The sequence below is a fragment of the Rhinopithecus bieti genome, unplaced genomic scaffold, assembly GCF_001698545.2.
Source record: "Rhinopithecus bieti isolate Rb0 unplaced genomic scaffold, ASM169854v2 scaffold_789, whole genome shotgun sequence".
Lineage (NCBI taxonomy): Eukaryota > Metazoa > Chordata > Mammalia > Primates > Cercopithecidae > Rhinopithecus > Rhinopithecus bieti.
Window position 1 is genome coordinate 450,145 of NW_016803200.1, and position 26,359 is coordinate 476,503.

General features: G+C 38.2%; 1 protein-coding gene across 1 annotated transcript in view; it reads left to right on the top strand.

Annotated features, from left to right (window-relative positions):
- Positions 1 to 303: 303 nt before the first annotated feature.
- Positions 304 to 26,359, top strand: part of LOC108527520 (guanylate cyclase soluble subunit alpha-2-like) — a gene marked incomplete at its 5' end in the record, with an annotated part of 85,006 nt that continues 58,950 nt past the window's right edge. Inside the window, one exon of the mRNA XM_017868843.1 lies at positions 304 to 720. Within this exon, the coding sequence (XP_017724332.1) occupies positions 304 to 720 (417 nt within the window). The remainder of the gene's footprint in view (positions 721 to 26,359) is intronic.

A 26,359-nucleotide genomic window follows, 5' to 3' on the forward strand; every position in this document is an offset into this window, starting at 1 on the left:
CTGCTTGGGCCGTAGCCCTCCCCGCCCCGCCGACCGCGGTCACACACTCGGAGCCTCCCCGTGAGCGGGAGCGCGGCGCACGGCGATGCGCCGAGGCTGGCGCTGAGGCGGCGCCGCGCGAGCAAGCAGCAGAGGCGCCGGCGCCCCCAGCCCAGCCCGGCGCCGCCGCCGAAAGGCCCGGCCCCAGGTGTGGCGGCGCCCCAAGTTCCGCCATGAGCCAGCCCGGCTCGGGGCTCCGCAAGCCGCGGGGACTCCCGCCCCGCCGAGCGCGACCCGCAGCGCCCCGCGGCCCGACGCGCTTAAACGCTGGCGGCTCCGGCCAGGTCCCACCACCGCCGCCCTCCGCCGCGGGCTCGGTCTCGCCCCCAACCCGCCCGGCCCGCTGCAGCGCTTGCCAGGGCCAGCCATGTCCTCGAAGGAAGATTTCGTCCGCAGTCCTCAGCTCCCTGGTCCGGACTACCTTGGAGGACTAGCCCGGAGGAGGAGGGGGAGTGCCCCCTGTCTAGGCTGCTGCTGTTGAATGGCAGCCCGGAGCCCGCCCGGGGCCGCCGGGAGCCAGCGCGGCCGCCGCTGCCGCTCGCCGCTGCCGCCGCCGCCCCAGCCCCGGCTGCTTCTGCCGCCGCCGCCGCCGCCACGGCCGGGGCCAGGAGGGTGCAGCGCCGGAGGCGGGTCAACCTGGACTCGCTGGGCGAGAGCATCAGCCGCCTGACGGCGCCCTCGGTGAGCGGGGAGCGGAAGGGGGGACCGCCTTCGGGGGAGAGGACACGGATCAGTAAAGTTGGCGCTGGGCGAGCCGGGGCGCGAGCTCAGAGCCCGACCGCTGGGGGGCGGCCCGGCCTCACCCTGCCCGGCCTAGGGTTCCAGTGGCTCCGGGCGACAGAGGATACCCTAGACTAGGGCAGAAGAGGGGACTAGAGCACCGGGAAGGAGTAAGATTCCACTCCTTTCGGTCTCCTGATTCGGGGCCGGTCGGCCCACCTCTAGCCTTGAACCCTGCTTCACCACTGTTCCCCCTGGACAGCCCCAGTGCTGCTTCACACCCACCTGTTTTCTTTCCCCTAAACTTTCCCAGGCACTGTGTTCTGCTGTTCGGCTTCCCTATCTTTCATCCTGTTCTCTAGCATCCCAAAGGAGCCCCAGCCCCTTCCAGGAAACCCTCTCCTTATTTCCCACACTCTCTTGGTCTTAGCGTGACCTTCTCTGACATCGTTGAATTCCACAGGCTATCTGCAGTCTATGTTGCATCCTTTTTCTCAGATCTTCAGTTACTTTTTGCCAGATACTTTTCTGAGTTGCCTTCTGTTGAAGGAATCTCTAATCTCGAGTTCTCCTCACCCCGTAGCTTCCCCCCTACCCCTTATCCACTAGGCATTTATTCTTCTCTGGGTAAACCTGGTGTCTGGTTTCTTTTTTAAATAATTTAATTTAATTTAATTTTAAGTCCTGGGATACATGTGCAGGATGTGCAGATTTGTTACATAGGTACCAAACGTGTGCCATGGTGGTTTGCCGCACCTACCAACTCATCATCTAGGTATTTAAGCTCCGCATGCATTAGCTATTTAAACTGCTCTGTACTTCTTGCACCTGTACCTCATCCTTTACTCTCTTTTCAATGGATTCTCTAGTGCTTTCTTTCTTACATATAGCTATTTAAACCGTTCTGTACTTCTTGCACCTGTACCTCATCCTTTACTCTCTCTTCAATGGATTCTCTAGTGCTTTCTCTCTCATTTTTTGATGGCTTCTTTGTATTAGGCCCTTCCTAAATATCTGTGGAATGAATAAACTTGTGCTCATCTTGGGATGTCTGTATCAGCAGTTTGAAGTGTGCACCAAACTCCGCCTGGTTGTAGGCATCCTTCCAGAGTACTCCTGTCTCATTCCTGCCCAGGCATTTCAACTACCCTTGGCTTTTACCTCTTGCAGGAATGCCAGACCTCTGGTACAGTCTTACCCTGTCTGGGAGAGCTCTGTTTTGAAGGAATCCACTCTATTGCGACAGAATTTGAAAAAGATTCAGCGTCAAACCTCCACCTATCTTTTATCCTCACCCTGACCTTGGATACAAGAGCTTTAACTCCTCCTGACAGCACTTTTACCTACCCACCCCTAGGATTTTTACTTTTTTTAAAGTTTCCAAAATGAATCTGAACATTGATCTTGTTTGATTACTGTTGAGTCTCTCTTTTGAGATTACTACTGCACATGATGGTAGGAGGGACCTAAGAAGGAGTGGGACTCTGAGGGGACCGAGTACTGGTACTAGGCAGTTCTACAAATATTGTTGTGGCACTTCCATTAATGGAGAATGATTTTTTTCTTTTACGAGACCTGATTGAAGATGTATAAATCACTTATTATTTATTTTGAACTAATTTAATTCTTAAGAACACATATTGAGAAACAGTCATCTTTCTATTCTTGTGTATTTTCCTATTTGATATATCTTTCTGCCACTTTTTCTTTCATCGATAACCTAGAAAACAATCCTCAGAATAGATTGGCTGTTGTTTGCTGTTCTTCCCTGCCAATATTTCCCAGGCAGTGTAATTTTATGAACTATTTGATGCTGCAAATTGTTGAAAATATTTCTTTACAACGGGAATCCAATGACCCCGAGCATCTGTAGGCTTGTGTGAGTACTTAAAGCAACATTTGTGCAATAAAATAGTTATTTAGTACAACAGATTCTTATTTAATTAAATGAGTTTGCTAAAGATAGTAATTAGTTTGGGGAGAATTGTTGATATAACCTTGCAGGGTTTTTTTTAATTTTATTTTTTGGCCTAAGAGTGAGAATTTACAAATTTCTAAAAAGTAATGTCAATGCCTCTGATAATGCTAATTTAAAGTAAGACCATTTTCAACGACTTACATGAGGCGTACATAAAAGAAACTGAGAACGGCAGTATTTTCTGCCAGAATAAGAGGAAGGAAATAATCTCTGATGGTTACTTTTATAAGTTAAATTTGAATGACTGGCTTTTTGTTGGATGAAAAGAATGTATCCAGAGAATGGTTTTCAGCATAAGCAATTTGAAAATAATTGTGATTATCAAATAAATGCAACAGCTACATATACTTTCCATGCCACAGTTCTTTTCTATTATGAAAAGGGTCTGTCAGGTGGATGCTGAGAACATACAGGTGAATATAGTGTAAACATTTTCAACATCATAACACACGTGTAGAAAAATTCTCCTTGGTTAACCATATCACCAGTAGACTTAGTGACACAAATAAGAGAGAGAGATTATATTTCAAAGCAGTGACTTATTTCTGTGTGGTCCTTACCTTTTTTTCTTTTATTTGGCAAGTTAGAACACTAGCTCAAAAAGTTCCAGTAGATTCATTTTTTGACATTGTCAGGATTTGAAACTTCTTTGAATACTCTTCAGGAGATGGATTGTGTCCTCTCTATTCTCTCATGAAAGCTGGGCATCTTTTTTTTTTTTTTTGTGAACTGCTGAGAGTAGCCATTACCAGAGCATTTTTTAGAAGGGAATTTCTAGTTGTTTTGAATGTTGTGAGCTTTCTTGCATGTCATTACGATATACTTCAGGAGAAACTGTACTTGCCATGGAAGTGCCTATTTTGTCAGTTGTCTCATCATGGAATATCTTAGTCACTTGGGATTTCTTCTTTATTGAGAATGATTTGCAAATAGAAAAATGAAAATTTATTTATTAAACTAGTTATTTGACCCATGGGATATCCAAACTCAGGTTTTTGACACTTAGTCATTTTAAGATGCATTGATGTTGAGTATAAAGCCTGTAATAATTTCTAATACTATTTAATAAAAGTAAGTTGCATTGGTGAAATTGAAAAAAAATTCCAGAATTCAGGAGACCTGATTCTGATTTTGCCTTGACAATGAGAAACTTACATATCTCTGGACACATTACTTTAAATGCCTGGGATTTCCCAGGCTTTGGACAAACTGTCATGTTGGCATATGAAAGGAAAACATGGGCCAGGTGCGGTGGCTTATGCCTATAATCCCAGCACTTTGGGAGGTCGAGGTGGGCAGATCCACTAGGTCAAGAGATCGAGACCATCCTGGCCAACATGGTGAAACCCCGTCTCTACTAAAAATATAAAAATTAGCTGGGCATGGTGGCGCGCACCTATAGTGCCAGCTACTCAGGAGGCTGAGGCAGGGGAATTGCTTGAACACCTGAGGCAGAGGTTGCAGTGAGCCAAGATCGCACCACTGCATTCCAGCCTGGCGACAGAGTGAGACTCCATCTCAAAAGAAAAAAAAAAGGAAAGAAAAGAAAACATAGCATATAAGTTTTAAAACTTTTGAGGAGTAGTTTACTTTTTTNGCTGGGATTACAGGCTTGAGCCACCGCGCCCGGCCTAGTTTACTTTTTAAGATGGGGCACCAAAATACTATTTAATCCACCCAATTGTTTAAAAATATTTTAGGATCTATGTGGCAGATATTGTGCAGAGCATTTGGAAAGACAAATGCTGAACAAAACATAGCTAGTCTTTGACTTCATGGAACTTCTTTAATCATCATCTTTATTTTAATGAAACTATATAAAGGGAAACATAAGAACTCCAATTGGCGAAATCTAGGGGAAGTTTTATTTCTCATCCACTTTGGGTAGTTTTGTTCATTGTGAATCTCTAGGGTGCAGCCATAATAATAAAAATAACCCTCCAATTAGCAGGGCATGATGATGCATGCCTGTAATCTCAGCTGCTTGGGAGGCTGAGGCTCGAGAATTGCTTGAACCCAGGAGGTGGAAGTTGCAGTGAGCTGAGATCACACCACTGCACTCCAGACCCTGGGTGACAGCGAGACTCTGTCTCCAAAACAAAACAAACAAAAAACAAACAACCCTCAAGGCCTTAAGACCTGATTAAAGATGTATAACTCATTTATTACATTCTTTATTTTAAAATAATTTAATACTTGGGAATACATATTAAGCAACAGCTGGGGATTTCACATCAAGGGTGAACTTGGCAACTCATTTATTTGGATTTTATTCTTAAATGAGAGTTGCTTAGTTACCCTATCGCTGTGACATCAATTTTGGGTTTGCTGGTGTCAGCCTGTCAGTGAAGATACGCCACTAGAGTCGTATAAGGGCAAGGCTTCTCTAGGTTTCTTGACAGAGAACATTGCAAGTGGCTTTGAAGACCTCAGAAGCTTTAGAGAACAGAATGTCAGGAAAAAAAAAGTAACAGAATTGGAGGAGTGGCAAATAAGGAGAGGAGAGCTACTAACCTGTGGAGTTGTTTAAGAAACAGAGACCAGTGAAGAGGAAAAAATGGAGGGGGAAGCTTAGATTCAAGTGACAAGAAAGCATAAATTATTATTTTGAGGAAGGAAATTATCTTACTACATGTCGAGGAAAGAATGAAAAGACATAAAATACATATTTAGCTTCTGTTGATATTAAATAAAATGAGCTCTCTGACATGTATAAACCCCGAAAAAAAAAAAACCTTAGAAAGTATGAGTGTAACTAACATGTAGATAATAAAAAACGTACAAAATATATTCGTAAGGTAGGATATTTGACAAATTTAGGTAGTTTAATTAAAGCTTTTAAATTTGGGGCTTAATTTGGCTAACAAAGTTATAGAAACAGATTCATTACCATTATTAAAATTCATACAAGGTCTATTTAATTATTTAATGTTTTCACATTTGATGGAAAATAGATACTATAATCCAAAATTAGAATTAAGGGCGTCTATTGCCTTTCTTTACCTTATCCCTAATCATTTAGAACAAACACATAGCAGAGTTGAAAGCACGAAGTTTTGGAGTCTGAAAATTTAGGTTGCGTAATCCTCTGCTGAACCCCTTACTAAGTATGAGTCCCTGGGAAAATAACTCATATCTTCTCTGAGCCTTAGTTTCCTCTTTCGTGACATTAGGAATAATAACTACTTTGTAGATTTGTTGTGAACAAGGAAGGAATATTTCTTTGTAAAGCTTCCCAAACTCAGTAGATGATATTCAGGGTGAGATCTATTAATTTTAAACTGAATTTGGAATGCCTCAAGTGATCTCAATTATTTTCTTTTTCTTTTTTCTCAATAATCCTCTTGTCAGTCACCTAATTGGAAAAAGTTTATAGAATAGGTTAATCGATATCAAGTACCAAAAAAAAAAAAAACAAAAAACAAAAAACAAAACAAAAGAACAAAAGTTATAAGAAGCACTTTACTTTGTTGGCATAGCCTGACAATCCATTAAAAAAATTAAAACTGGAGTCCCTTTTTGGCCACTGGGTATGACTCATGCGTGTACACAGACATGTAAAAATTGCAGATTCAAACATTTCCATCAGATTACTGAATGCTGTGTGGCGATATGAAGACTACTTTATAAATTCTATAAAAATACAAGAACACATATATTTGGTAGAATGTAGATATTTTATGACAAGTTAATTTTAAATTAGAAAAACTTTAGGTGAAAGAGAAGTAATTTATTTCATGTGCCTGAGAAGTCCAAGCATTCTTCATCTACTGCATTCAAACTACTCTATCTGTGTGTTCAAAGGCCTTGATAGTGAGATGCAATAATTACATAGCTAATGCTGTTTATGTTTTACGGTGCTCCCTTTTTTGGCTATTGGTTCAATTGCTAGGCTTTCTTTTGTCTTTGTCCTTTTTTTTTTTTTTTTTTGAGATAGGGTCTTGCTCCTGCCTCAGCCTTCTGAAGAGTAAAACTTTCACTTTAGAGATAAATTTTGACAATGAGAAATGACATCAGTGATTATTAGTTTGTAACTAGAAGTCAGAAGTGAGTATATATTCCTTTTTAGTGTATAGTTTATTTACCTATAAGGACTCTGAGATGCGTGGATGAAGTACTTGAGTGCTGTTACATATTTTTCCCATGTATGTCATCATCAGTCCTTTTGTTCACCTTTTTGTCTTATTGCTGCTAATTATACAGAGCTGTAAGTAAAATAAAACATAATATAAATATTTTATTGAATCTGATAGGAAAATAAATGTACTATCATTTGACATATACATTGTTGATCATGAGTTATTAGGAAGGTATAATTTTCTTTTTCGAGATTTCACACACTTGTAGGCACATAGGCTAGGAGAATATTTGCAAGGGCTATCTATTGAGCAGGTTTTCTTCACAGGCCCTTTGTTCGATGCATGAGCCAGTGAGTTAGTTTAACATTTAAAGCCTCTGTCCTTGATATTATATTTAACTTGTGTTTAGCATAGTATGGTTGTTCCATAAAATGCTCAGGAGGGCCGAGTGCAGTGGTTCATGCCTGCAATCCCAGCACTTTGGGAGGCTGAGGCAGATGGATTGCCTGAGGTCAGGAGTTCAAGACGAGCCTGGCCAATATGGTGAAACCTGTCTCTACCAAAAATACAAAAATTAGCCAGGTGTGGTGGTGGGTGCCTGTAATCCCACTACTTGGGAGGCTGAGGCAGGGGAATAGCTTGAACCCGGGAGGGGGAGGTTGCAGTGAGCTGAGATCACACCACTGTACTCCAGCTTGGGCAATGGAGCAAGACTGCATCTCAAAAAAAAAAAAAAAAAAAAAAAAAAAAAAAAAATGCTCAGGAGAAGTGGATACATGTTTTTGTTTAATTGTTCAATTATGTTAGTGTTTCTTTTGTGTTTGATTTTTTTGGTGATATGTTTGGTTCCATCAACCAAAATATTTAGATTTTTCATCCAGCCTGTGATAGACATATTCAAGTGTGCGAACCTGTTTGAATTTTGCTTACACCTGCTATTTAAAGCAAAACTTCAGAAGGAAGTCATTTTACAAAAAGAGTAGATAGAACAGTATCCTCCTTGGACTCTTTGAGTCTTCCATTTATATAGTATTTTAAGAAGTTAGGTAAATGTAACGATTCTTTTACAGTCTGGATTGCTTATATTTTCTGTACAATTCTCTGTGAAATGAGAAGAAATGTTTGTCAACAAGTAGGCTACTGTTGCCAAAAATGCACTACTAGGAGATGGAAATGACATAATTATGGCCCTTAAACATCACTTCAGGACAGGATCTGAAGATCTAGAATTACATGCTGTTAGCTCAGAGTACCTTGTAACATTGAGGGCTGGAGTCATTTAGGAAGTAGGGCAGTAGGAAATAACTCAGAAGATGGGAAATTTGCTGGGGCTGTTGTAGGGAATTGAGAAAGAGTAAACATTCTTATAAATAGTGAGAAATCACTTCCAGAGCAGGCTTTATTTGAGGCTTATTAAACAGTTCTTCATTTAATCTAGTAGCTCTCGACCTTCATTGAACTCAAGACATATCTGAGGAAAATTGTTATAATGCAGATTCCTGGGCCTCATCCTCAGAGGATCTGGTTGGATAGTTCCAGGGAGGGGCCCAGACTACATTTTGAACAAAACTCCAGGTAATTGCTCAACATGAAGGTATGTCTAGAGGTGACTGAATTCCACACCTTGAGGACTACTGAGCAGTGAGCTCTATGGGCTGAATTTTGGAAAGAATGATCCTGAAAGCCACTTCCTTTGGGATTAATGTATCCTTAGACAACTATTACCTTAACTGGGATGGGGATAAAGGTGGTGAATTGATGCTGTTATCACCACATCCTATGGCTGTATCTTTTGTGGTCAAAATAATCTTTTTGGTTGTATGGTAGAAGGTATTTGACGTTTCACCATTTGTAGCTTTAATTATCTGTGGACTCTGCCCATTTTTCCTGAGGATGTTTTGTTAACCGCTTATGTTTATGTTCAGTAGTTCACATGTCATTACTATAAGTATCTTGTGACCCCTTTTTCCAAAACAGAGAAACAAATATTTGAAAAGGTTGGGGATTATAGAAAAAAAGAAGGGTGGTTGTGAGGGTGAATTTGACATTATCATCAGCACTTGTGTTTTTCAGAGTGAGACTGACACAACATTTCTCAAATGCTCCATCTACTGGTTCATTTTGGAGGAGTGATTTGTTTACATGCCAATGAAAATTAAAAGTAAGAAGGTAAAAGGAGAAAAAACAGATCTGAATGCTAGAATTTTTTTTGCTAGAAAGAAAACAATAGGAGGTTCAGATATCAGATATATAGGGCCACCTCTCAAACCTTACCAAAAGATGACACTAACATTAATGCTTGCTAATCTCTGCATCGTTAGCCATTCATTCAATGGCGAAGTTGGGTGGGGGCGTCTCTAATTGAATTCTCCAAGTAAATAAATGGTGATCTAACATTTGAAGAATATGTATTTGCAGACAATTCTAATAATATATCATGAAAGGAAGTTATCTGTGTGGAGGTCCTGATGTTACCTTAATTGTAAGTCCATAAAGTCCACTTGACTCATTTTTCTTTCACTGTATACTATTTGTTATGCGTGAGTCTGCTGTGGCCAATGGCAAAAATCAGAATGTTCTAAAACATGCTTCCATTTCATGTTGCTTTATGTCTATGCTTCTTCATACATGAACCCTCCAACTTAATACAGGGAGAGGATGGTTTTTCTGACTGTTTTTATGTACACACACACATGTACACATACATCCTGATATCTGTTGTTGCATTTCCCCCCCTATAGAATCCTAAGTTATCACTCACATCCCCGTTATTGGACTTACTGTATTGTACCTTGATTTTGGTTTATTCTGCCTCTTTGAGATGGAAATCCTATCTTATTTATCTATGTATGCCCATGCCTAGTAGTGTGTCTGAATTATAAAGGCACTCAATAAATGTTTGTTAAAAGAATGAATAAGTCCTTGTGTAGTTCGTGGTGTATTTGGTACTGCCCTTTTGGCTATAATGATTTTGTGATTTTTAATTGATTATTTTATCTGACTGTTCTCTTTGTAGCTTTTTCTTAGACATAAATGGGAGTATGGTTATAACATTATTTTTTAGAATGTGTTAAGATTTTCTAAACATTCTCCTGACATTTTATTTAGACTTCATAATAATCTGTAGATTTTATGCACATTGCCTCACTTTGAGTAGTATGATGATGATGATGATTATTATTATTAATTTTTAGATGGAATCTTGCTCTGTCACTCAAGCTAGAGTACAGTGGCACAATCTTAGCTCACTGCAGCCTCTGCCCATCAGGTTCCAGCGATTCTCCTGCCTCAGCCTCCTGAGTAGCTGGGATTACAGGTGCATGCCACCATGCCTGGCTAATTTTTGTATGTTTAGTAGGAGTTTCGCTATGTTGGCCAGGCTGGTCTTGAACTCCTGACCTCAGGTGATCTGCCTGCCTTGGCCTCCCAAAGTACTGAGATTACAGGCATGAGCCACTGCACCAGGCCGGATAGTATGATTATCTTAAAATGGCTGTAGACACAACAGTTATTTGGGGGCACTGATGTGCTGCCACTTACAAGGGTGTCTATAATAATCTCCTGAAGAGATGTGTATCTGTAAGATAGAGGGACAGTAAATCTATCATGCTATGTTGTTCATTATTATTTTAGCATGTAAGAAATCCTGTATTACCAAACATTCTATTAAATAAAATTCTACAAACCAGTATATCCATACATCTATCTTACAATAATCATTAGTGGACACAATAGTGGCACAGGGAGGGACAGTATCCTTGAAAAAAAGTGTAAAGTTAGAAATTGCTTATTTAAAGATTGGGGAAGAGAACTGCCTAGGAATAGGAAGAAATATTATTGGGTGTTTTTTGAGGGCCCTGTTGAGGTTGGAGATAATGAATATGTAGATCAAATTGGGAAGATGAGTATGACATGCAGAGGTATAAAGCAATGATAGTATTGTTTATACATTAGAAGGCCTGTATGTCAGATTGAACTTGAGGTGTTTGGGGGCAATCTGTTGGAGTGGAGGGTTATGTCTTAAGGAATAATGACTGATTGTCCAAATGGGGAAAACTGCAATAATCCAAAGGCATTTCTAGCCTTTCTGTTTGAACACCAATCTGAAATTAAGACTATTTAGAATATATCTAGAGCATTCTTTCACTATTCAGTTCACTCTATTGGAGTAGCTGATTTGTATACCCCAGTTCTAAACCAGAATCAGGTAACCGGTAACCAGTTGGTCTTTGAGAAACTCAGTTCTAATTAACTGCTTGCTTAGTATTTATATCATGCTTTCAAAGTTAGGACTAATCCTTGAAAAGCCCAAGAATATTTAGCTACATCATTCATGCATTTTTTTATGGTTCCAGTGAATAGTTGGTATATTGTAAGGTTTTCTTGGCTCAGACTTGATACATCACTTCTTGAGTATAAGACAGTCTGTGGGTTGTAGAGTAGCAGTGACCACCAGAACATTTGAGGTTGTGTTGGAGAGTACAGTGGATATTTTCTTACTTAAAAAGGTAGAAATTAATTCTGGTGGATCAGACATTCTAAGTGAGCTATCGCATATGCAGGACCAGTTTGTTAAGAGAGCAGATGAAATTCAGTGAAATACACTTAAGAGTGAAAGGATGTTAAATTTGTTAGTCAGTCCTTCCTAGTCCCAAAGTTCACCTGTGTGTTTCAGTGCCTCAGTGTTGTCCTTATGAGTATTAACTATCACTCTGCTATAGATGTGTGAACATCCTGGTGTGGGCAGTGTTTTAGATAGTCAAGTGCTTGATAACAGCAAACTTGCTCTACATAGAAGCACTGAGGAAGTAAATGGTCCTTGTGGTCTGACCAAGTTAATGCGCATATCATTTCTCACATTCCACCAGGGAGCCTCTTAGGCAAGGGAAAGATATTGTGAGTAGATTTTAACAAACTGTTTTCCTGTCTTTTAGACTTCTGTATAATTTGGTGAATGTGCTTGTTTTCCTTGAAAAATGTCTATCAGACTGTCTGTGTATGTGCATGCACAGAATGGTTGGAGGTTGATCCTACAAGTCGATAAATGCTGCATTCTGATTTTTGTTCTAATTTGACTTTGGAGAAACAACTTTTGTCTCCACTTCCCATCTCTGAAATCACATCTATCTCATTAATCTCTCACTAAAGAGTAAACATGTAATAAAATGTGAACAGTGAATGGAAGACATTGTGTTTACTATTACTCATGGCTTCCTTGCGCTGCTTCACTTCTTTCTTGTAAAACAAACTATTCCTTCAGGTTCTTTAACTCTCTACATTCTGGGAAAAGAGAAGATTTGCAGTCTGGCAAACTCTTTTTGTTATCTTGGGTGTCACTGGATAAATTAGCCTCTCTGAGGATCAGTTTCTTGTGTATAAAATGAGGTTAAAAATTCATAGGATTATGAAGATTAAAAGTATAGTATGCCTAGCACAGTATTTGGACTATAGCATATGATCAATGGATTTTGGTGCTTTTCTCTAACACCTTCTTACCAGGTATCCTGATACTTTCAATTAGTGTCATTTTGGAGGAAGTCTTAGGGCTTGGAAAAGAAAGAGAATAGTTAAAATAACTCATGGGGAAGGGAGAAGGAGAATTAACATGTATTAAGCAACCACTATGGAGCCAGAATTTATCAAATGTTTTTATAATACTTATCACTAAATTTTCAAAATAATCTCATAAAAATATTTCAATTCAGGGAAGTTGAATAACTTGCCTATGATGATAGTTAATCACTGACGGAAATAAGGTTGGAATCTTGTTCTGTTTGACTCCAAACCTCATATGCCTTTAAGTATTTCATGTATTTCACGCTTTGGTGAATGTGGTGGACATCGTGATTCACTGCCTAGATGTCCCTTTAGTAATAAAGGACTCATTCCTCTAGATGCTAGGAGTTCTGTTGACAGTCACCCGTCAATCATTAGTCCTCTCTATGTATTGCCTGGCCTGAAGAGAGCTAGAGCTACCTTGCTCAAAGTCGTGCCCCGTTCCCATGACTAATCAGCATGGGATAAGAAAGCTAGGCCTTCTCGCTTTAATTTAGGCAATTCTGAGATCAGAGCTCTATGTAGGGTCAGCTGAGACTTCCATTGAGTCTTCGTCATAGTCCAACTTCTCCTTGTGCCCAATTCTGCTTTCTTCTCTACCCTTTCATGGTTGTTGATCCCAAGAGCACTCCCTAATAAATTTCCTGCATGCTAATCTCCCTCTTAGAGTCTGCTTCCTGGAGAATACAACTCATGATGGTGAGTTTGAGAATTGTCATGGCATTAACGGAAGTGCAAGATTCAGTAGTGGGAAGGTGGCATTTGGGAGAAATATAATGATAGCTTTGGATTTGGATATTTTGAATTTAGTAAAAATGATTATCTCTGGACTGTGAGATCTTTAAGGGTTTGTATTACGGAATCCCCAAGCTCAGTTCAGTGCCTGCCAGTTGATTTAATAAATGGAAGATTGAAGATATGGGATTGGAATCTGGCTAAGAGCTTGTGGTTGAAGATAGTTACTTTAGAGGTGATAGCTAGTATCTTGAAAATTGACAAACACTCTGAGTGAGAGAGAAAAAAATAAGAACAACAGAGAATTAGGGAGAAATAAACAGAAATAAGAAAAAGAATAGAGGTGACAGGATTTTTTTTGTGTGTGTTTGTAGGATAGGAGGTGACTGGGAGCAGCTGGGAGCAAGGACCCAGTGGTTGATATTTGCAAAATAATGAAATTTAAGGATGGTCTTTTCAAATCCAGTATAAGTGAGGTTGCTAGTGGCCTTAGAAAAGCGATGCCAATCCTGCAACGGAGATAAAGACCTATTTAACAAAGTGTAAAGAGGGAATATATGGTGAGAAAACAAAGGATATTGTGGGCATACATCTCTGATTCAAGATATTTGATAAAAATAGAGAAAGATAGCAGCACCTGTGAAGCTGAATCTAAGTTTATTAGAGTTGAAAATTCATGTTTGAAGGTAAAAGATAAGTAAAAAACAAACAAACGAGACGGATGAGATAGATAAGACTTGATCAAGGATAGGGTCTCTCTAGAGGCATTCTCTAACCTATTTCCTAAGAATGAGGACACTTCTTTCTTTATACTCAAGGGGAATATAGGAATATGGCATAGTAGGAGTACAGTGCAAAGGCTACTGTCATATTTTGGTTTTATTCATACCTAATTTATTATTACATTCTTGTCTAGATTTTGTCATTATAACTTAGTCATTGGCCAGTAATTTTGTATATCTAGCAATTACCACATTTAAATTGCCATGCAATTTGCAGTTCTCTAGATATACATTAATGATGGCAGCTGTGCAGACTGTGGGATGTCAAATCAGGTATGAAATGTCAGTAATTCATCTTTTGGTAATTTTATACTCAAGTCATGGAGAGTACATTGTTTCATTTGTATAATCAACTGCTTAAATAACTTTTGGATTGTCTTATCAATAGCTTTAGACTTCGGGTTTTCTCCTATCCTCCTAAAAATAAGCATTTATAAATTGAACACCATATGGAAGAAACTGTTTTTTTATTTGTGTTTGTATTAGCTTGTTTTGTTTTACTTATAGAAGTGTTTTATATACATATATATGTAGTTATAAGTTTATATATTTATGCGAGTTGTGTATGTACACTCACACACACACCCGTTCTTATTTTCTCCATGTCTGATATAACTTTGTTCAGTGTTAGAGCTCTTTTTGACACTTTTTTTGATACTGGTGGAAAGGTCACTAATGGAAGGAACTCTTGAGATATTAGGAGCCAAGTGAATAGGACTCTATTTTGTCAGTATATTAAATATATTTTATACTGTTGAAAGGTAGTGTGGAAGGTGAAATAAGGCCAAATAGGACGTATATCATCAACTGTAGCTTCTTGGCTCTCTTTCCTTTTCTGGGTGAATTTTGATCAATTTCATCAAGCAGGGATTTTTATCTATTTTATATACTGCCAAATTTTATGACTACAATATGCCTGGCACATTGTGGTTGGGCAACAATTTTTTTTTTTGAAACATAGTCTCACTCTGTCACCCAGGCTGGTGTGGAGTGTTGCAATCTCAGCTCATTGCAACCTCTGCCTCCTGGGTTCAAGCGATTCTCCTGCCTCAGCCTCCCGAGTAGCTGGGATTACAGGTGCCCACCACCATGCCCAGCTAGGTTTTGTATTTTTAGTAGAGATGGGGTTTTGCCATCTTGCCAGGTTGGTCTTGAACTCCTGACCTCGGGTGATCTGCCTGCCTTGGCCTCCCAAAGTTCTGGGGATTACAAGCGAGAGTCACTGTGCCTGGTCAATAAATATGAGTAAATTTAGAGTGAATGTAAAGATAATTTATTTTAAGTATACCACACAAATGTTGTAAGAACCAAAAAAGATAAGGAAGACAAATGCACTTTAGAAAAATAAAATCAACAACAGCAAAACAAAGTAGAAAACAGAATATGCAAATGTAAATAATTATTATGTCCTGTTATTTTAATGTTTATTATTTCATATATTTACTGTATACGCCCACTATGCATGCTTAATTTTACTGTGTCATGAGCCAGAACCCCAAGTCTGTGGAGCAAAATATGGTTCCAGTCATTAGCCCAATTAAAAAATTAAAAAATTAAAAAAAAGTATTTTCCTTGAATGCTTAATCTTCTACACCAGTCAACTTACATTACATATTAGGAGGAAAAAATAAGTTCTGTCTACATGATCTAACTATATTTTAAAGAAATTCAATAGTATTTTATTAAGCAGATATTTGTTGTTTCTGTGCCAGGGACTTGAGATGTTTCAGTTATTTCGGGAAAATACTTACAATTCTATATCCCCACCCACTGCTCTGCCACCTATTTTCTTGTGATTCTGTTTCAAACATTTCAGGAATGAAATTTCAGAAAGATTTTATATTTCTTCCAACTTCTTTCTTGTATAAAGTCTTCCCAAGAGAAATCAAGAACTTGTGGAAGAAAAATTCATATAACCCCTTCAGCAAATTTAAGAAAAACCTGTCATTGTACTAGTAAGAAGCTTATTATCTTAAATCAGTACGTTTATGTAGACCTTAACAAAAGGAAATAAATATCTTATAATGACTATTGACCAAATTCAGTCAGTGCATGGTCATTCTGAATCTGTTTGCTTTCTTCCAATTTCATTTTTTCCCTTGTGTGATTGGTTTAATTTGTGTATGAATCATGTCTTGATTTTAAATGTTGTCTTACCAATTTTTTGCTTTTTGGCTTAAGGAGTTTGTTATTTTCTGAAAAGGAAGGGATGCAGATATTCTTACAAATTGTGTTTTTATCATAGTATTTACACGTATAAACCTAAATTTATTTTAATAGGATATTTGAAAGATCTATATTTATCTATTTGTATCTATGTATTTATCTACCAATCTACTATTGATTTCATAGGGCAGAAGAGAGGAAGAGAGATGACCCTGTCATTGGATTCTGAATTTAAAAGTACCATGTAATAGAAATCTGGAGTAGGCATAATTACCCTTATTGTAGCTTTTTAAAATTTTTCACATCTAATGAAAATATCTTTTACTTCCTTAACAAACGAATGTGCCTCCAAAGGCATTATTGTAGGGAGTGATAATGATGAGATGATTGTGTTGTTATGGAACAGAGACGGAGGGAAAGAGTAAATCTTAGCTACAGACTATTGTAATTCCATTTGAAGCTTCAGACAGGTATGAGGGAGTTTCTAGTGTGGAAGCTGGAGAAGAGAGATTTATTGTTTTCACCTGATATAAAGATCAGTCAATGCTTTGTGGACCTGACAGTGTTTGCAAGCTATCAAGTCTTTCTCTCTTTTCCTCTGTGTTAACTTACCGCCATTATAAACACATTTCAAAGAAAACCAATCTTCCCCTTTGTTCTGAATTAAAGTTTTTCTCCAGAAGTATACTTGCAACGTATAAACCTAACTTTCTTGCTGAAGGAGAATGGATGGGATTCTCCTGTAGCTTACTGCAGGTGGCTAACTATATGAATTGTGGTGGAAGAGGGCTGCTGCCTGCTGATTCTCTAAGCACTTAGGCACTTTATCTCCTTATTCAGCTGCATTCTTGGGTTGTGGGTGAGGGAAAAATGGAAGGAATAAAATTAAATTAAGTTCTAAATGTAATTTTCTACCATCAGTCTAGCTTTCTTGACTATTTACAAAAATCCAGATAATCTAGGTCTCAAACACCTAGTCAACACAAATATCCAATTGCATTGATTATACAGATGGAATATATCACCTTAATGGCGCTAATGGCAACTATAGTGATAGAAATTAACAATTCCATTGGACATGTAATTGGAAAAAGTATTGTACTACAAGTTACCCCAAGAAACCTACTTTTCAAAGAATATATACTAGTAAGTCACTTTCAAATATGAGTCAACAAAATATTACCAATTGTATAACTATAAAATATGAATCTGCTAATAAGGATCTACAAGTAAGATCAGACCAACACATTTTGGCCATTAGATAAGGTATTCAGCTACTTTATGTGATTATAAATCCACAAATCTTATAAACCACGTAAAGATGTTGCATAACATCAAGAAAACATCTTAAAAAGCTAAAATAACAAAGTTTATTATGGTTTTGCTCTTCCAGAGTGACTAATAGCAATGAATCATGGGCATATTAAAGTCAAGTATATCAGTTTCTGCCTTGGTATTTTATACTAGTTCAACTTCTGATATATTATGGATTAAGGTTAAGAAAATGTTAAGTGGGGACATTTAGTAGTTTGTATTTTCTCTCTTTCTCTATTCCTATATCAGAACCTCATGCCACAAAAATCTGCTGTAAGACTCTCCCACCAGATAAATTGTACTATGTACATTTTAAATACCTTATGTAAAATTATTAATTCAAAAGAACCTCCCTTGATTTTAAGGACCTGCGTGGGGGTAGAAAGTAACCTTTTGGAGGAACACGGGGTTGTGCTTGGGATGGAGATAGCTCTCCTGGTGCTCCTAAAATCAAATCTAGTGTCTGGCCCCACAAGACTCTGCCATGTAGTGATGACTATATAGCAGTGATGCTTCTGGGATCTCTCAGTTAGCCATCTGGAGATCTCCTTTGTGACAGTAGATTATTTAATGTTCTTGGTCTGTAGTGATAACATGGATACATTGGGAAGTAAAAACAATAATATATAGCATTTTTTGTGATGTGGCATTATACTTTTAAATTTTGGATCATAAACTGTGTTTTTTTTTTTTTAAAGAACTATTACTGCTACTTTAGGTCTCATTTTAAGTAAGGTTCAGGACCAAATGGGGCTGATGGTGTCCTTATGTTTTATAATGCTTAGAGATTCCAGAGATTTTGCTATGTATATGGATAATTTATGGATTAATATGTATTGTGGTAATAATACATGCCCCGTACTGGGTTTGCCTTGAACATTCCAGTTAAGAGTTGTTATGCATGCAAGGAAGTTAAAATGTTTTTAGAAGCTGGAAAATAGTAAGTGATATCCAATCAGTACCTTGTTTTCAAGCATCATAACCTTAAAATTCCGGTGTGAATATGTGCACGTGCTTACTTGTATAACTTGTGCAGGACAACATTTGACAGATATTTGTAAAGCTGAATGGTACAGCAAGATATTTAAACTGATGTAGTATCTAGGAAGAGTTTGAAAAAACATGATGCCATGTCAGAAACATTTCCTCTCCTCTGTAAGCAGCTGTTGCCAATATCCCTTTCTTATTCACATCCTTTCACCCTCTCCCTCTCCTTTTCTGAGTTACTAATTTTCCATTAGGTAGTGAGACAAACAGATGGCCAGAAATACTACATAGTTTACAGTTTGGTTCTAAAGTGAGCAAGTTTTGATGTCTTTTGCTGGAGGTCTTCGAAAATGGCCCCCACAGCAGTTCACATCACGATGCCCATTTTGTGATCAACAGCTTATTTTGATTAGTTTTTAGAGTAAGCAGATTTGAAGAGAATTTTGAAAAGCCAGGGCTTTCCCCAACTATACTGTTTTTTTTTTTTTAAACACCTAAAATACAAGGCATCAGTGACATCACTGTTTTTTTTCTTTTCAGTTTTCCCCACCTCAGGACTATGAGAGATTGATGTGCTGATCCATATTTTCCATACAGAAAAGACAGTAGCAATAAGTGACATCTCTTCAGCATTTCCAAAACATGTTTTTCACATACATTATCCCACTTTGATTCACCCAGGAAGTATATGAGGTAGGCAGGACATGGATTCTTGATAGGCCCAACGTAAGGGTGAGGAAACCAGGGCCCAAAGTTGGTAACCACTGACATTTACTGCCCAGTTCTCCTATTTCAAACCCTAAGCTGTTTCTACCATGCTATTATTTCTCAGCATAGCCACAAAGAGTTCTACCCTTAATATACAGTCTTGTTGAGGATGGGTTCCCTATCTTGCCTCCCCTATGGCTCCTACTTTGTTGACTTGTTAAGGAGTGGTGGTAGCGATTTTCATGGGCCTTACACCTCTTACTGGTTGTTTAGTTCCAGACTGTGCGATGAGTTTACACAACATAGGCGTGTGTTAGAAATGATAAAGGGCTCTTTCTTCCCCAGGACTCTGCCTCTAGGCTGACCTAGTTTGCCTGTCCACTGTCATGTTTGTATGCTCCGGGCTTCTGTGGGTGAGGCAACTGTGAGCAAAGTGACAAAAGCCACCGATACTGCCAACAGCTTAGTTTATGCTGCAGAGTGCGGGCAGAAGAATGACATTACTTGACGTTTGATTTCTAAATATGAAGGAAGTCTTGATTATCAGATAAATAATTACATGCATGAGGGTATATATTTTTCTACATATATTGTCTATAAACTATGCATACCCCTACATCCATGTATCTTGGCATAATTAAATAATTTATTAGAAGGAATGAGGAAGCAATATAATAGTTATATAATAGAGTGATACCTAGTTTAAAAAATGTGCTCAGATAGTTTAGAGTTAAACTAAAAAAGACTTTTTATGTTATGCAGTATTAATCTTCTGCCTGCATGGTTTTTTTTTCAGAAAAAGTGTGATTATTCTGTATCTCTAACTTAGGAATCTAGTGCATCATAGACACTGATGATGTGGCAGTCATTATCTGCCAAACATCTGCCTAGTAAGCACGTTTTATATCCGTTTGGATCATCAGATTATAGTCAACACTAGATCCAATTATATTCAGACCCTTACTGAGTTTTTTCTTTCAAGAGAGGTGGAAGCAGTGGAGCTAGGCAGGACCCACTCTGCGTAGTATTTTGATGATTTCTACATGTTTCAACATCTGAGACTTTTAAAGTCTAAGGATGTGTTCTTGTCAGTGTCCTGAAATAATCAGACTCTTAGCCACTGACTGGCTAAACAAAATGCCCCTGGCACTTCAGTTGGCATATGAATGATGATTTACTTATTTACAAGGAGCAGTAACTGTGAAATGTGTCTTATTACTCAAAATCTTAATGCTCAGCGCATTTCTTACCTGATCAGACTATGTAAGGAACCAAGTCATAATTAGAAGTTTGCTTTAATCCATTTAGTGTCAAAGCAAAATTAATTTCATGCCAAGTTCTTTAATCCAGTTTATGGAGCTTTCCAGCTGTAGGGAAGGCCTTGCCAGTGAGAACTGGTGTTCAAGGCCATTCATAAGACTCATTTTTAGTTAAGATGGTTGAAGAATTTTTCTTACTTTAGGAATAATCTTTCTCAATGTGACAGAGGGTGCATATGCTCCTAAATGGTATTAGATAAAATGTTTCATAAACAATTTCCCTCCCCTTCTTTTTCCTATGGGTTGCCATCTCTAATTTTACCACTTCCTCCATATCCTCTCTTTGTTGGTCACCTTCAGATATGTCGCTTCTATTGCTCAATGGCCTGCTTTGCCTGGAGCGAAACCCAGGCATATGACTGGAGCAAATTCTCTGCCACTGGTTTACAAATTACTGTTCAAGTTAGTGCATTTAAGGTTGACAACATATCTCTTTATGTGTGAATTTTATAATTTAACTGTCAGGCAGAAATATTACTTCCCTTAATTCTCAGACTCTTCTTGGGAAATACCTCACTGAAACTCCCAAGTACTGGACACAATAGAGAATTCTTTGGAAATACTCAAATTGAAGCCACAAAGATGTCTAAAAGACTAGAAATGATTTCCTCACATGAGATCCATTGCTAACCAGTAGGGTACCTATGAGCTGAAACGTCACTAATTAGCTTTGCAACATTTACTAATTGGCATCTTTGGGCTGTGAGACATGGCTGGCAACAGTCCTAGATGTTAGACATGGTCAGTTTAGTTCAATTTAGCAATTTTTTGACTACTTCATAATCAAGAGATTTATATGTCGAGTTTAATCATCACATAACACATATTTGTGTAATACTTTATAGTTTTATTTCATTTTGATCTTTCAACAGCCCTGAGAAATGGTTATTCAGAAATTTTCCCATTTTATAAAAATTAAATTGAGGTTCAGAAAAATAAATCCTGTATCCCAAATCACACAGGCTAGCCAGGAGTTTATCCCTTTCAACTGTAATCTTTTCTGCCGTTGGTGAAGAGAGAACAATGCATTTTGGCTTAGAAGGGCAGGTTAAAGGGTTGGAGGTTTTGGAGGGAGTCAGACCTAGATTGGATTCTGACTCAGACACTTACTGCCTAAGTGACTTTGGGCAAGTTTTAAAACTTCTCTGGATTTCAGTTTTCACATTCATAAAATGGGGTAATACTTCTTACTCTCTTGTAGGATTATTTTGAAGATCAAATGACTTGATGCATGTGACACGTAGGGTCCAGTGTTGCACTCAGCACATTTCCAGTTGCTGTTACAGTGTTTAACCCAGAAAGCTTCCCCGTTTTACGCTTTGAAGACTGAATCAGCCCTATGCCAGCTATAAAGTTTAATTTGGTTTAGGGCTTTAAGATGGAAGCCATGTCTACCAAAAGGCTTTTGCTATACCATGATCCATTTTCCTGAGAAAATGTCTAGAAGCATTGCCATCTTGTCTTATCATCAGTATTTTCATTCAGACTGAGCCAAATTGGCCATGATGGTGACCAGTTAAGCATGTATTAATATCTCCTAAAATCTCACTATTAAGAAGTTAATGAGCATACTGGAACTATTTAATAGTGACACTGTTTACAATTTTGGGAAAACAATCTCATTTTCATTCCATTAAAGACAAAAGGAAATAAGGAATTTCAATTAGATACATGGGAAGTATTTCCTAATGGTCACCAAAGTGAAGTAAATTACCAGTGGAGGAAGCAGTTGTGATAGAAAGAGCACAGGAGACCCACGACCTGGTTTTGATGGTGTTCCTTTCCAGTTCTGTAGCTGAGGCAAAACACTTGAACCTCTCTGATGCTCAGTTTTTTCATCTGTGAAATGTGGATAATTAAATCTGAGACTGGTGAGATTGTTGTGAGTATCTAATAGGGTGGAAAAAAAGTGATTTGTAAAAACCATAATGTGTTATGCAAACCGAAGGTGGTGGTGTTACTCTCTGGGGTTCTTTGAAAACATCAGACATCCTTGGATGACTTAAGTGTGTTCTTGCCTGAAGGCAGAAGAAAGACTAAATAACTCATACTTCAGGGAGTGTATGTTTTCAGCTTAAATTAGTATTGATGGTATTAGGTTTTGTATCAAATTGAAATTCAATGGCTGTTTTTGGAAAGGCATTAAAGTGAAGTAACAAAGGGGAAAATACTGGGAAAGCAAACATCCGTTTTGTATAGGAAGACTTAATTACTGTATTGATTATATGTTAAGTATAATCAATTATAACCAATAATAATAATGATAACCACTGTGGTTTGCTATTAGAGCATACTTCTATTAAGGCAAAGGTTGTTAGTTTGAATCCCCAAATGGGCCAATTAGCATAATGTCAGCCTTCTCCCCAAGCTCTAATGAGGTCATGCAAATATATACCTGTGTTCACAAGGAGAATAAAATGAAGACTGGAAAACATTGCACAGATGTTAGGCCAGTATGGATAGAAAAACGCTAATTTTAGTGCATCTGTAGCTTTTTATTTTTTCCTTTAGCACACCTAGCATTTTCGCATCTTGTAACTAATCGTCTGAACTTCTAGTTTTGCTTAGCAAATTAGTGGTGTAGGTCACTTGAAATGGTATTCCTACCTTCCTAAAAAGCTGCTGTCCTTCTAAAAAGTATAGTTCTGATTACCCAGAGAAGGTTGTTCAATCACCAGTATGTTCCAACTCTGTATTTATGAGTGCTTAAACTTTACAGTGCTGTACTTGAAGATGACCCTGAGAACTACATACTTCTTACATGTGTTTTTCAGATAGGAAAATTGAGGCTTTTTTTTTATCCCCCCAGGACTGTCAGGTGAAGAGATTTTGGCTAATTTTATTTTATTTTTTAAAAGGTCAGTAGGCACAGCTGGATTTGTAATATAGAGGTCCTGACTCAAAGTTCTATATTTAATTTGCAGTCTTTTTTTATTTTTCATTTTTTGGTTTATATGTAGTAAGTTTAGTCAGAGGCTGGGAAAGAAACATTATGTCTGGATATTTAGCAAGATTGATGGCTACGCAATTACCTCTCCTTCAGAATTAAACTGGTTGTTTGAAATGACATTATTTGGATTCGTTTTAGTAATAAAGTCAGTCATATAATTTGATCCATTGGTGTCTACAGGCCTACCTACGAAGAAAGGGTATGTAAGATTATAATTCTGATTAAGTTGTGGAATTTGACATAGGCTATCCTAAGAAACAGTGTGTTCTCATGTTGTTGACAAGGTGGTATTCTCCACTTTGTGACCTGGAGGATGACGAGAAGGGTTCCTTGTCCCTACAATTTATCTTTCCCTGACAAGCCTATTTACTAAAATTAAACTCTTACAGATTCAGACCATCCTCTATATTGTAGAGAAGCTCATTCACACCATCACCTACCTTAGCAAGGATTCAGACTTGAGGTTTTGAGGGAATGGAGTGAGAATTCCTCTTGAGCATCATCTTAGAACAAGGTAGTAAGGGGGTTTGAAATTTTGATGAGGGAAAGAAAGAGAATATGCGAAGAACAGCTTTTGGATACTTACTTTGAGAGTTTAGATTATGGTGGTGAGGATCTGGCCTAGCAGAAAGGAACACAAAGACGCTGGGTGCCCAGAGAGTGGGGAAAGGTGAGCTAGAGGATGACAGGAAGCTGAGAAAGTGGAAGTGGGAATTATTTAAAATAAAATTTAATTCCTGATTTTGCTTATGGCTTTTCTTGTTGATACAGCTTTGGTTTAAAGAATATTGTGTGTTCTCAAGAAAAAAATCGATTACTTTGAATACACGTGATTTTGTAATTTTATGTAACATTAAAAAACTACTTTCTTATTGAAGACAGTTTCCTAAGAGAAGACATGTTCTGGCCGGGCACGGTGGCTCACACCTGTAATCCCAGCACTTTGAGAGGCCGAGGTGGGCAGATCATGAGGTCAAGAGATTGAGACCATCCTGGCCAACACGATGAAACCCTGTCTGTACTAAAAATACAAAAAAATTAGCCGGACGTGGAGGCGGGCGCCTGTAGTCCTAGCTACTTGGGAGACTGAGGCAGGAGAATCGCTTGAACCCGGGAGGTGGAGGTTGTAGTGAGCCTACATCTCGCTACTGCACTCCAGCCTGAGCGACAGGCTGGTCTAAAAAAAAAAAACAGACTTGGTCTAAAATATATATATATATATATATATACACACACACACACACACACACACACATATATATACACATATATGTGTATATATATATGTGTGTATATATATTCTTTTTGTACAAGAGGGTTTCTTTACTTTTTAGTCATGTGATGGTGAACAGATTATCTAATCTCTAAATTTGGTTCCTTTTTAGTGATAATAACACCAGTCTGATTATTTCACTTGATTGGTGCAAGGATCAATTAGGATAATATGTATTAAAAATATGAGCTGTAAAGTGCTCAACCAGATAAAAAACATTAAATATTGTATGCAGTAAAGATCGAAGGTTACATGCTTAGATTTGGGAGCCATATTACCTGGCTTTGTCTCCTTTTATCTGTGTGACACAGGGCAACTTAAAGTTTGTCTCAGTATTCTCATTCATAAAATTGAAAAATAATGACGCCTACCTCATGTGGTGATGTGAAAATCAAAGAAGTTCATATACATAGTAGGCTTAAAGCAGTGCCTGGCATAAAACACCGTAATCATTCTAGCTGTTGTGTTTTTATGTGCATGTTAGCACAAAACTGAATGCTGCATTATTTGCATGGGAGTGGGTTACTGTGAAATTAAAGAAAAAAATCTCGTATTTATGCTTCAAGCAGCATAGCTCTTTGCTTATCTAACAAATTCATATTTGATTATAAGCCATTAGTGACAGTTAATGAAAGGGACTATGTTTGAATTAAGCAGTTATGAGTATCCATCTCAGAAGCTTACTTCTCTTGATATTTGAATTAAGAGACTATTCTCATTTAATGCCGACTTATTCAGATAAAGTTCACAGTGTTTTTGTCTTGTTCATCATGTTTATACCTTAAATGAAAGGTTTCAACCCTAACTACACATTGGAAGCAACTGGGTCCCCCCGGACAAGTTCAACTGGAAAATCTGGGGATGGCACTCAGACCTTGGTGTTTTTTATAAAGATCCCCAAGTGATTTTAATGTGAGGCAGAATTTAAAAGCATTGGCTGAGAGCAGTAGTGATTAAATATATACCTATATCATTTAGTTTCTGACCTTGATAGATAATTTTGTCATATTTAAATAAACAAAATAATGGCCAGGCAAAGTGGTTCACGCCTGTAATCCCAGTGCTTTGGGAGGCTGAGGTGGGTGGATCACTTAAGGTCAGGAGTTTGAGACCTGGGCAACATGGTGAAACCCCCATCTCTACTAAAAATACAAAAAAAAAAAAAAAAAAAAAAGAAATGCCAGACTTGGTGGCACGCACCTGTAGTCCCAGCTCATCAGTAGGCTGAAGCATTAGAACTGCTTGATCCTGGGAGGTGGAGGTTGCAGTGTGCTGAGATTGCACCATTGCACTCCAGCTTGGGCGACAGAGCAAGAGTCCATCTCAAAAAAATAAAACAAAATAATATGGCTCTTTATGGATGTTTCTTTAAAGGCAGACCTATTGTTTCTATTAAGTTTGTATCTTGTGAGTATATGTCACTAAGCTGAAATGAGAAGTTTGATTGTTTTTAAATTATGTGTGTGGTTTTTTTTGGGATGATGAAGCGCTGTGTGTATCAAATAAGAATATAGACTTGCAGAATGTGAAAGGTAAGAGGGAGCCTCAAAGCCATCCAGTGCAAGAGGACACACTTTGAAGTCAGTCCTGATTTGGAGTGACTTATTTACTTACTGGGTGTGTAATCTTGTGACACTTAACCTCCCTGAGCTGCAGCTTCTTCATCTCTGTAAAATTGAGACGTACATGTATTTTCTGCGATGACAACTGTGTTTCACGCTACACACACACACACACACACACACACACACAC